The sequence below is a fragment of the Leptonotus elevatus genome, chromosome 2, assembly GCF_054856555.1.
Source record: "Leptonotus elevatus isolate MCC_2025b chromosome 2, RoL_Lele_1.0, whole genome shotgun sequence".
In the NCBI taxonomy this organism is placed as follows: Eukaryota; Metazoa; Chordata; class Actinopteri; order Syngnathiformes; family Syngnathidae; genus Leptonotus; species Leptonotus elevatus.
Genome location: NC_141240.1, coordinates 10,055,753 through 10,068,257, shown reverse-complemented (window position 1 = coordinate 10,068,257; position 12,505 = coordinate 10,055,753). Strand labels below are relative to the sequence as shown.

At 39.9% G+C, this 12,505-nt stretch overlaps 1 protein-coding gene across 1 annotated transcript; it reads left to right on the top strand.

Annotated features, from left to right (window-relative positions):
- The first annotated feature begins 579 nt into the window (after nt 1-579).
- On the top strand, nt 580-12,127 carry LOC147178372 (protein ILRUN-like). The gene is made up of 5 exons (XM_086069932.1): nt 580-867; nt 5,355-5,509; nt 7,152-7,349; nt 7,726-8,048; nt 9,863-12,127. The coding sequence occupies exons 1-5, from the start codon at nt 605-607 to the stop codon at nt 9,896-9,898; spliced, it is 975 nt and encodes a 324-aa protein (XP_085926058.1). The 5' UTR covers nt 580-604; the 3' UTR covers nt 9,899-12,127.
- Nucleotides 12,128-12,505: the final 378 nt, after the last annotated feature.

Below are 12,505 nucleotides of genomic sequence, written 5' to 3'. Positions count from 1 at the left end.
TGGTGTCTGTTTCACTTATCAAACAATTTCTGAGAGAAGGAATTTGCCACTTAATGTCAGAAAAAACATTTTGTTGTGAAAAGCATCGAGTAATAGAACTGATGAAATTAGCCATCGAGATGAAGAAGACAGTAGTAAATATGATCCCAAATTAAACTTGTTAATGTAGATTTTATGAATAAAGACTATACTAGTCTGTAATAATTCCTCATTAAATTATCCTGGAACTCTCAATTCTCAAAAATTGGAACAGTGTGTTTACATGAATGAGTCCCATATGTCTTGTTCGTTAAGATGCACTGTCCCGACAAAAAAAAAAAAAATTATATATATATATATATATATATATTGTCTGCTTTATTTCCTTCAAAGTGTGCATTGTTCAATTAAATGACGTGTCAATAAAAAAAATACTGGAGCATGATGGAAAATAAAAGCATATTTGGTTAACGTTTTGGGATTAGCGTTTGCATATTCAAAGATTTTGGTCTTTAAAATATGTATCAAAAGTAGAAAAGATTGTGTGCGTGTTTTGTGGACGGATGCGTATATTTCAAAGTCACATGGCTTGTGCCGTGTCAGAGGTGAGCGTTGCGATTGTGACATGCGCACTGGGCGCTGTTGTTCACAGTTTTGTTATGACAAGCGGAGGCCTTCATCTGTATTAGGAGTTTCTTTTTTAATTTCATTTTCAGGAGGCGAAGTGACGATGGAGGGTATGGACCTGGACGTGGACCAGGAGCTCACGCAGAAATTTAGTTGCATGGGCACGACAGACAAAGATATCCTCATCTCGGAGTTCCAGAGGCTCCTCGGCTTTCAGCTTAACCCCGCCGGATGCGCCTTCTTTCTGGACATGACCAACTGGTGAGCTCGAGGACTAGACTGGCCTGTTGAGTGGGCTTCGAGTTAGCCATTTCACGTGTGCTAGCTAGCATTACTTTCGCGGATATAATCACTGGGGAAGAAAAAGTCATTTTTGTGCAGCGTGAGTTTTAGTTCGAATGGTACTAACATGATTATGGTTATACATTACAAGCGTACCCGAAAGAGAAACTGCAGACTCCAACTTTCACAGAGGAATTTAGATACATAGTAATACTGGTATGGTGACTTAATTATAATTAAGGCTGTAGTTAGCTGAACGAATAAATAAAATCATTGTCCCTTCTTCGTTTGTTTCGATGCTTGTGACGCTATTATTTTACTTGACATCGAGGAAACTGTTCAACTCATAAAAGTGACGACAATAACTAACTCCTATGTTAGTTTACCCCGAAATTCCAATTTAGCGTTGATCATGTGAAACACACCCTTAATCCACGTCAGGAAGGCTTTTGGAGAGTCTAATATTATGTAACCTGGCTGCCAAACTGAAAATCGTGTCGCAAGCCTGAAAATGCCATTTAATGTTACTGGACAGCCTTTGTTTACAGTTTACATAACGTGAAAGCTAGACTGTATGTACAATCGACTATGCATTTGGGCCAAATACTATAACACTATGCTGTGTCTTGCCAGTATGCGGGTGTGAGATGGCACAAGTCACGTGACGGCGTGTGAGCGCTCCTCGCAACCACTTTGCTAAAAATAAAATCTGCTGGTTATGGATGACGAGCGCGTCACGTGGAACACCCACTCGCCCATTCAGTGGACTGCAACAATGGCAAGCGGATATTCAACGTTTACAAACTAATTTGACAGACATCAACGTCTTTCCGTCTACTCGTAATTACATTTAAAATAATTAGAAATTTAATTCAATGCAGTTTTGCATAGTCAACACTAAATTATGTGTCTGCATTTGTTTTTGCCTTGGAGTAATTATGTCATTTTTTTCAACAATTCATTTGTGTACATTTGTGAATTTTAAATATGTACTAAGGTTGTCCCAAAAAATCGATACCTCGATATTAATTGATACTAAAGCTAGTATCGATAATTTTAAGTCTCGCAGCCTCATTCCGTTACACTTGTACATGCGCTCCTTCCAGATGCTAATGGCCTTATAACGTGAATGGCAAAACCAACCCTTAGCAAACTAAAATGGCAACAGCTCACATGTAAAAAAATAAACGTCTAGAATATAAAAGTGCTGTATGGAAGTACTTTGAGTACGAGGTTGACGAGTCGGGAAAGCCCACAAACTGACCTGCCTTTCTGCATGCACTGCTAAAAGGCAGTACCTAAAAGATAGGCAAGGCAAGTTAATATTTCTATAGCACATTTCATACACAAGGCAACTCAATGTGCTTTACACAAGGAAAGCAACAAACACAGCAGTTAACATTAACAACATTCAGAAGCAAAGCAGAGGGAAAAAAAGTAGTTTACAAAATTCAGACACCCCAAACTTTAGGAAGAAAGTAACCAGGAGGGTAAATATTAGGGGTGGGAATCTTTGAATGTCTCACGATTCGATTAAATTCCGATTTTTGGGTGCGCGGTTCGATTAAGAATTGATTTTAGATTATGAACGATTTTTATTTCAAAAGGATTTGATTGACAATGATTTTTGTTTAAATTTATAGATTTTCAAGGAATCGTAATGATCTACTCCAATCTGACTTGCTAATGCTACCTAGTGCGCTACTCACGGCACTTTTATCACTTAAAAGAACGGCTCCACGCTGCAAAAAAACAACTTTTATTGGAATAACTTGATCGGGACTTTTTCCTTCTACTCTCTAATGTGGCTACAACTTAACAGTGTATCAGACCGCGTGGAACCACACTGCCCCTCAGTGGCCAACTCGTGTACAACATGAACAGCGCTCCCAATAAAGGCACACACAAACAAAGGGAAGACAGTATAAAATAATTTTAATAAAATCGATTTTGGGACATTTAAAATCGATTCTGAAATCGTACTAAATGAGAATCAATTTTTTGGAACACCCCTAGTAAATATTATTGCGTATGCGTACCTGTGAGTATATATCGGATTGCACCAACAGGTGCTTGGCGCTAAGCGCTACTTGAGAAAATATCTGTAGTAAATATCTGTAAAGCTAACCATTAGCTCCATCTATTTTCACGTCCATCGGGGCACTTTCATCAAAGTGTATTTGTCTCCATTTTACACATTGTGTCGTGTTACTAACTCATTCACTCCCAGCCATTTTCACTGAAGCAACCCCCTTCGGCCCCGGCTGTTTTACTGGATTTTGACTGATTTGGCAGGGCCCACAGAATATTATGTTCTATTGCTATAAAAAAAAAAACATGTAACCTACCAAAAGAAAGATTAGAGTCCCTTCTTCCATCGGGAAAAAAGTATATTTCTATCTATTTCCGTTTTGCAGCAATTAGCATTAGAATATAGCTAAGTTTCATCATTATTCACAAATTTGTATAGAACTGTGGGTAAATGAGCTTTTTTCAACATGGCCCTGGTTTATCTCCTTTGCTATGCTGCCACCTGCTGGCCGTTTTTGTAATAACTACCATTTCCTCAAACGTTCTCTGCAGCTGAGTCTCTGTTTCTGTTTTGCAGCAATTAACATTAGAATATAGCTAAATTTCATCATTATTCACATACCTAAAAATTAAAAATATAAAACACTGGGGAAAATAGCTTTTTTGATAAATGGCCCTGGTTGATCTCTTATACTCTGCTGCTACCTGCTGGTCGTTTTTGTTATAACTACCATTGCTTTAGGCATCCTCTTTAGGTCAGAGGCTGCATCAAAGCCGTCTGTATGCTCTAGCATAAAAAATATATTAAAAAAACACTATAAATAAGGTTTTGGGACCAAGGCAATATTTAAAATAGATCCTTTTTATACTTTTTCTATACTTTTAAAGAAAGGCAAAAAGCTCACACAAAGAAGTTTAAAGTTGCATTATATGATTGGATATTTTACTGTGCCCGGCAACTGTCTCGCTAGTGCTATTTTGCAGGTCGCTGTCTGACGTTTTAAAATCAACGGACTGCAAAGTCACACACAGCGTCCTGTACAGGTCTGTCGCCACCCGGAGATAGCGCTAAGTGTTTCCGTGTTTAAAACTGTTGATAACAATAGTGCTAGCATTAGCTAAAGTATTTAGCACGGCCACCGGGATGCCGGTGAAAAAGTGGAAGCGTTCAAGAGGCTCTTATAAAAAAGAAAAGAAAAGGAAGGCGCTGCGGGAGAGAGTGGCTCACCTGTATTGCAGTACACGGCAGTTCTGTCATTTTTCAGCGCTCTTAATTGTTGTACACTAAGCAACGCCCCCCTCCTCCGGTGTGCGCAATGACCCCGGGAGATGCTGTGACCGACCGGTGCAAACTCACACAGTGAAAAGCCAGCGAGAAGAAAAGGCAGACACTCGTCTCAGCGTTCGCTGTTTAATTCAAACAGACGCTTGCTTTTGCAGTGGTTTTTTTGCTTGGATCACCACAACATCCTATTTCGGCCATATTCTTTCGGCTTTAATTTTATTTCGTTCGAATGCCGAAAATGGCAAAAATAGCAATTTTCAGCCGAAAATTGTCGGTGGCCGAATATTCAGTGCATCACTAATCTGGGGCTTTCAATAGTCAATCAAAAATGCACACAAGCTTTTACGCACAAAATAATAAATTGTGATAACTTGTTGTGGATGGTGTATTTCCATCCAAAAAATGTGTATGTGACTCGTGAACCTATTTCACGATTGGCTTGAATGGCCGACAACCCTCGTTTGGACGCCCCCTCAATTGGATGCCCGTGGTCGTTGCCTCCTCAGTCCTCCTTTGCATGCCACTGCGCCAAGCGTGCTTACATTGCTGTAGTTGTTCATTGCTGTGGGACGTCTGTAGTGGGCGCGCTTGTATTCATTCAACCCTCATGGACTGAAGAAGGCTGATGATAAAATCACTTCCTGGAATTTTAGAAAGCTACATTCGTCTCTATCTACACATGCATGCTGATGATTTGCTTTCCTTTGATTTGAAAATTTTTTTGGTCTTTTAAAAAAATTATATTTAAAAATGTTTGTCTTCTTTAAAATTATTATTTAAAAAATACATGTTTTGTTAGCTACTCCTTGTTTCCAGACAAGCTTCATATGCATAATAAAATATTTAGCAACAATAACCCGAGTCAATCTTTGCTTCATGCAAAACTACAGCATGCCAATTAAAACTAACTATTTATGCTCTATTCATGGTGTTACAGTATATATATTTTTTGTCATTTAATGTGTCAAAGATCATGCATTTTCCCGGTCATCACCGAATTAACGACATTGTAATGTTCGCTTCTGACAACAAAAGCTGTCGGCTTCTGCAAGGCTTTGAAACCAATAGCTATTAAATTCATATGAAAAACAATAGTGCCAGCTTATAAACGTTGTTTGACTACCACTTGGATGTTTCCTTTCTGTTTCAGGAATTTACAAGCAGCCATTGGAGCCTACTATGACTTTGAGAGTCCTAATATCAGTGCGCCATGCATGTCCCTTGTGAAAGATGTGACTATTGGTGAAGGTGAATCAGTTCCACCTGACACACGTTTCACCAAGACCTGGAGGATACAGAACACAGGTAGAGCCCAGCAGTCATTTGTCAGTCCACCACTTATACTATATTTTTGTGGGTGCAAAACACAGGTTATACTTGTAGTTGTATTAATAACAGGTTGGAATTTTGTGTGCTATACAGTGGCACAGCTATGGAGTAGTTTGCACTTTTACACCCATTTTTTTCTTCTGCAGGGAATCAATTAAATAGAATTAAGTTGCAAAGTGTGCATCTCGGCAGCGCGGTGCATTATGGGTAGGCCGGCTGGTAGCCTGCTACCAACATGTCATTGAAAACTAATGGAGTCTACCGGGGGGAAGCGCTGATTTGGACCATTTCAACCGTTGGAAAGTTAATGTTTTTTATTGAATCTATTTTAAACATGAATAGCATGTCGTTACTGACTGCCCTCTGCCGGGACACGACAATTAAGCCTATTTAAGTGCTTATTATTTGACTGAATGTGTGCACTCTACCGGGAGTTGGACCGAGGACACAACACCGGGATGCGATCAAGACGGGTAGGAGCTTTCTTCACTGAAGGGGTCAATTGGGGCTAGAGGAAGGTTCTTAAATGACTATCACTCCATTTCGTATGTCCGCTAGCAAGCTTCGTGATGCTTCTGTCTGTTCCCTCGCTTTCAGGATATTGACCAAATAAATGTGTTTTAAAAAAATAAATTTTAGCCTCTTATATGTCCGTTTGGATCTTTCTTTTCTCTCTGGAAATTGGGAAGCGTACATTCCTGTCTTCTTGAGCTTTGCAATGGTAATTTTTTTTTTTTGTCACTTAACTCCATTAGGACAGTTAAGAATGGCACCTGTTGTTTTGTCACTTAAGGCTGAAAGTCGTTTAAACAATTCTTTCAAGCTTTGAGGTGTGCAGTTACGCAAACACTTTCAGCACTCCATTCAGCGCCATTTAAATGACGGCTTTGTTTGGTAGCAAGTTTTTTTTTAAACTTGATTTTCACGCTTGCGCAAACATAATGCGCACTTCGCTTATTATAAAACCATTTCCTCTTGTAAAGGCTATATTTGGAATCGCATTTTAGCATTCGTAACTATGATAGGAATGTAGAAAAAAGAAATAGAAAATTCCTACTAAAGTATATCTCTCTAGCAGTTTTCCACAATTTATGTTTTTCACAGTCACAGATGAGAGTTGAGCTTATAAAATATATAATCCCCATTTCCTAACCGCCCATTCGGAGATTCAGAGCGTTGTTCAAATTTGCCGTTCGGTTATTCAGGGTGCCCCAAAAAACAAGCCTCGTGTGTCAGGCAGTACTGATGGAAAAAGTTCAACATGGGCTCCGTTTAGAAATGAATGAATGGGAGGGCAGCGCGCTCTGCCTCTCTGAACACACACGCACTCTCAGTGGTGTTAAGGCATCAGTGAATTTCCTAACGCACCTCATGTTGACGGTAGCAAAGGAGGGCGAAACTTCAGCTACAGAAAGGTTGATCTTTTTAGTTTAAAATGGCTCACATTAACTAGAGTCCCACTTGCATTGTGGCTAAAGGTAGAATCCTGGTCGGGTATTGTACATTTGGCTGCTGTTTATAGGAAATCGTTCTTGTGGTGGCGGCAGAGTTACGTCTCACATTAATTGCCATGAAGACTACTTAAATAGCGCTGCATTCATGTCTGCCTGTCTTGTAGGTGCAGAGTGTTGGCCTCCTGGGATTTGCCTGAAGTATGTTGGCGGAGATCAGTTTGGTCATGTAAACATGGTGACGGTGCGGTCTCTAGCCCCTCAGGAAATGACGGACGTGAGTGTGCCCATGCAGAGCCCAGTGTCTCCTGGTATGTACCAGGGCCAGTGGAGAATGTGTACAGCAACAGGACTTTACTTTGGAGGTACGTGTATCTAAACAAACAAAATACAAAGCCATTGGTACTTCTTTGCCTTATTTTAAAATCCTAAAACAAATTTTAAAGAAGTTTTCCATTAGCAGTCGTTTTGAGATATTTTAGAAGTACTATTACAGCTATAGCCACAAGGTACCTTGGATCCAAAGCTATTATGTGCAATTCAAGTTTCATCATGACATACGGATATACGCACAAGTTAACCATTCTAATATTATTTAGCTAATCTCATAATAATTAAAAGTTTTCTACTCAGGGTTTTGATGGCATTGTGAATCATTTACTGAACTCACTACCAAAAATATAGTCCTCCCGTCTTACATAATAGTTCCGTTCTGTAGCCCACCTGTTTGTTTTTTGACAGATATTATTTGGGTGATCCTGAGCGTGGAGGTTGGTGGCCTTCTCGGTGTCACACAGCAGCTTTCATCCTTCCAGGCAGAGTTCAACACGCAACCTCATCGCAACGTAGAGGAAAATTACAACCCCTTCGCCTCACCAGAAAGAAGCAAATGGCCCAACAGCAACACCAGCCTCCACCATGACAACAACCATAAAGTTTCAGAGGAACACTGGCAGGGAAGCCCGAACCAGTTGCAGCAAGACCAGAATGAACTTTCACACAACTCTGTGGACTTGGTAGCAAACAGCCTACAAAGCAATCTGTCAATAGTCACTTATAACCAGGTAAGGTGTCATGGGGCCAACACCTCATGTGATTGGCACAGTCAGACAGCTTTTGTGCTGTTCTACATACACCACTGTAACATTCAACCACAGAGAAGATAAATATTGTCGCTGTCTGGCAGAAATGCTGCATGTCCGAATATGGTCAATTTAATATTTTCTGTTATCCTTACCAATTATTAACCAATTTAAAGTATTGGGAATTGCTTGAGAACAAATCTATTATAAAAGGTCTCATAGTATTCAACATAATAAAATAGTTCTTAAATATGTTTTTTTTTTTTTAACATGCCTATGACATGCATTCGTCAAAATTGACTTTGTATCTAATATTTTTGCTTTCCCTAAATCACCCACACACAAAAAACGCTCTTTTTAAAACAGTCTGTTTTAGGGGCGTGTCACTTATGTAAATAGATGCACCACGCCACGCCTCGGCCATACCCTTCTCTCTCGAAGGTGCTGGGATTTTGGCTTCAGTAGCCAATTTGCTAATGTTCTGAATGGAAACGACTCGGCCATGGCTAGCAGGAGCAGTGTGGTACAGCCGTACCAATTTGAGCCAGACAGACATGTCTTTTACACATTTGAGAACTATTTTAATATGTGGAAAAGTAGCATAACCTTACTACGGAGAATATGTTGTAGCGTTAGTTAGCAATTGTTTAAGCAGTGGTTATTTTGCTGTAACCGGCAACTGTCCTGCGAGCGTTATTTTGCTGTGAATGTCTCTGATTTACCGTGAATGCTTGTAGACATTTACAAGCGGTTATGAATAACAGAAATGTGTACATTTAGGCCACTGCGCGGTCGCAACCTGCAAGTTGTCTCGTCGAGACCACATAGCGTCCGGTTAGCATCACAAAGTCACGGCAAAATAACCACCGCGGATTGTATCTTGGCCAAACAATACGCAACCGCTTCAGTATTATCCAACCACCGTCTGCTTTATCATATTTAACCTCTTGTAACCAAACAACTTCCACACAACAAATGTAGCTACTACTTAAGGTACTAAAACTACACCAGTAATATGGTATAAAGTATGATATGGCACATCTCTAATTGAAAGGATAGGAAGGAAGGCTAAATCCAAATAAAATATTAAACGTGCATCTTTCACGTTTGCAGTCGTGTCACTCCGTTAGGACTGATGTTTAAACGAGGTGCAAATCCAGCTCTGAACAGGCTTTCATTAACAAAACAGTCCTTCAAGAAATGCTGTCGGTACAAGTCCTTCAAAATAAAATGTATCCATTGTCTTCTCAAAGTCTGATGAAGGAAACAACCACTTATTCCTGATCATTGTTCCCCCATTGTTCTCAAGCGTATGTGAGCAGCAAAAAAAACAAAAAAAAACAAGCGCCAGCCATCTTCTCAAATTTCTGTGGGCGTGACAAACCTTTGCCGGAGGCGGTGCCATTAACCCGAGGGGGCGGGGGCGAGTGCACTTCCGTGTCTTGTTGATGTCACCAAGTCACGGAAGTTTAATCTGCCCGTTTGAAGCACACATTTTAGAGAGGAGGAGAAAGCTAAAGAAGTCGCGGACTGACTTTTTTCATACCTGGTTGGATTGTAGACAGGCCGGGGATGCATTTTATTGATAGAAAACCCCACTAAAGTGCATTTTCATACTATGAGACTTTTAACTCTATTGGAGACTTCAGCTCTCTAACAGGTGTTGTATACCTCCACTACTTACTCGGCAGCTTTGTGGCATTATGTTGCCTCAAGATTGAAAGTCTGGATGTTTTTTTAGACAAAATCATTGCCCTGTACTCTTAATATTTCCTAACTGTTCTTCCTCCTTACAGGGTTTACAGGAGCCTTCCCCTTTTGGTCACTTGTAAATCTTGGGACTTGTTCTAGAGACGCTGCAGTAATAAACGCCTCCGGAGCCTGCCACATCGATAAGAGAAGGAAGAGCTTTTATCAGTTGCTGCAGGAAAGTTGGTAATCATTTTTATGCAAAACGGCTGTACCCTGCAGCGGCACTCTTGGGCAGCAGAGGTCTCTGAAGTTGGATCCACCAACATCCCACAGCCACTGTATGGTCACGTGAATGCTAAGTTAAAGTAGCGCAATTAATCTTTTGAGTGATAACTTTTTTTTTTTCATACGTCGTAGTTGTCAGAGTGCAAAGTTGCGTGCATTTGTCAAATTGTGTGTTTATTCTTGTGAGTGTGTGTACAAGTTGAAAGAGAAACTTTGGAGGAAAAGCCATTTATTTTGCCAATTTATTCTCCAGTTTCTGCGCTGACTGCCCAATGCATTGATTGATTGATTGATTGATTGAGTTTCTGGAAAGTTTCCCTTTAACAAAGATAAATGATGTGGTCATTACAGAAAAAGCATGTCTTATTTTTGTAACACGGAGTAATCCTCCACAAAATATGAAAAGCTCAAGTCAGGTAGTGCACTTATATGCCCCTACACACAAACACACACAAACAAGTCATCCATTGAATTGAAGCAATAGTCACTGAAATAAAATGCACTACAATGATCCTCCACTCGGGGTTGTCATGTTCACTCACAGACTGTACAGGGCAGCTTCAATGATTCATTTATTCACAGTCATACAGGACTATTTTGTGATCCTTTAATTGGAATGCCCATATTTGGGTTATTCATCTATGTTTGAATTACATCTACAAATACATTTATGTAAGGTATAATTTACACTTTTGATGCTTGTCAGGGTTTCTCCCAGAAAACTTGCTAAGCCGGTGGTTGGGGACGGATGGACAAAGTTCTGCCCAGGATAATCTTTGGGGGTGGGAGGTTGATGACGACAAATTACATGCCTGATGCATATCTCATGTTCGTCGAAGTGGGTGTGGCGAAAAACATCCATCCATCCATCATTTATTGGTGGGGGGGGGCTTAGTGCGCACAAATTCAAAAATATTATTTGGGGAGTGGGGAGGGAAAACGCTGGGGGCAAGCCTGACCGTCGGAGAGGACTGTGTCAGAACTAAACTGCGAAAACCCTGGTGTGGCATGATTGAACCCAAATCTCTCTCTTTGGACACAACCATCCATTGTCTTCTGGAACAATCAGTTAACCTCATGCATATTTTTGGAATGTGGGGAAAAGCCACACATTTATGTGGAGAAGATGCAACCTCCACACAGGAAAGCTAAAATTCCAACCCACAACCTTGGACTGTGAGGTAGAGATGCTAACGACTAAACACGCGCTTCACCGTGCTGCCTTTAAAGCAACCCATATTATTTACTTGAACATGTATCATGTTAAAGTCAACACTATCCTAGTCATTTCTCCACTATTAGCAAACATATTGCATTATTTGTTATAATTCCCCAGTAATGGAACCAATTAATCCATTAGATCACTGGTCTGCAGTTTATAAAAATCAAACCGGTTTTCATGCTCGTTTCACTGTCAAGCGCTTGCACACAATCTTTCAATTTGAATGTTTTTAATAATTGTAGGGAAGGAAAAACATTTGGCAAAATTAGCCCAAAGATTATACAGTTGTGTTTGTGTTGAATACTATTCTGCTTTTTGGTTTTCTTTGTGGATGAAAACATCAAAAATCCTTTAGTGACTTAGAACTGACACATTGGTGGTCTTCTTTTTCTTTTCTTTTTTTGCTGTATATTTAGTAGCACTGGACTGGATAATCTATGCACTGAGTAACGAGACCTCCTAAGGCTCATGTGTGTGTGTTTCTTCCAACAGTTGAGTTCTCAAGGGCTAATTGACTCTGACTCTGAGTGTCAGTTATAGCCATTTTTAAGAGTACTTTGACTGGTGAACATATTCAATGCAGCTGTAACGGTAAACCCCAAACAAGGGTGAACTTTGACCATACCAGCTAACACCGAAGCATGCCACAAAGACAAAAAAAACAAAATCCTGCAAGAGGTCAAAGAGCAACACTTGTAGTTGCTCTTGGTAATGACTCGGTCAAGTCCAATGTGTGTGTATCTTTGAAGTTTCCAACGATGAATCATACAGCAGCATGTTTGTGAATGAGAGAGTGTTCAAAGCTTTTTCTCTTGTAAGTTTGATGAATGTTTGTATGAATAAATTATCACTGAAAATTGAAGAGGTTTTTTTTTGTCTCAAATACAGTACATTTTGTATCAGTTAATGAAGGCTTTTGGTCCAAGGCATCACATTAGTCTTGTGATCCAAATTTAAATGCCTTGCGTCCTTTTGAAAAGCCCTGTCTAAGCTGTTATTGTGGAGGAAGGTGGCAGTTAATTTGCAGGTTTTCAAAGGGAGTAAAGATTTTATTACACATAATGGTGGTCATAATGTATGTAAATGGGGAGAGTTATTGTGACTTGGTCTACAAGCCATCTCTGTCTTGTTTTAAACAAGCAAGAGATGCATTGTTGCATTGCTATGAAACGTTTGGAAAAGCGTTATTGAGAGAAAGTTTTCAGGACAACCTGAAGTTGTTATCAGATCTCTTTTCCCC

Excerpts from the sequence above, each read along its gene's own strand:
- LOC147178372 (XM_086069932.1), top strand. The coding sequence starts at position 605 with ATGCGCACTGGGCGCTGTTGTTCACAGTTTTGTTATGACAAGCGGAGG. Across the intron at positions 5,510-7,151 it reads CTGGAGGATACAGAACACAG|GTGCAGAGTGTTGGCCTCCT; the intron begins GTAGAGCCCAGC and ends CCTGTCTTGTAG. Across the intron at positions 7,350-7,725 it reads AACAGGACTTTACTTTGGAG|ATATTATTTGGGTGATCCTG; the intron begins GTACGTGTATCT and ends GTTTTTTGACAG.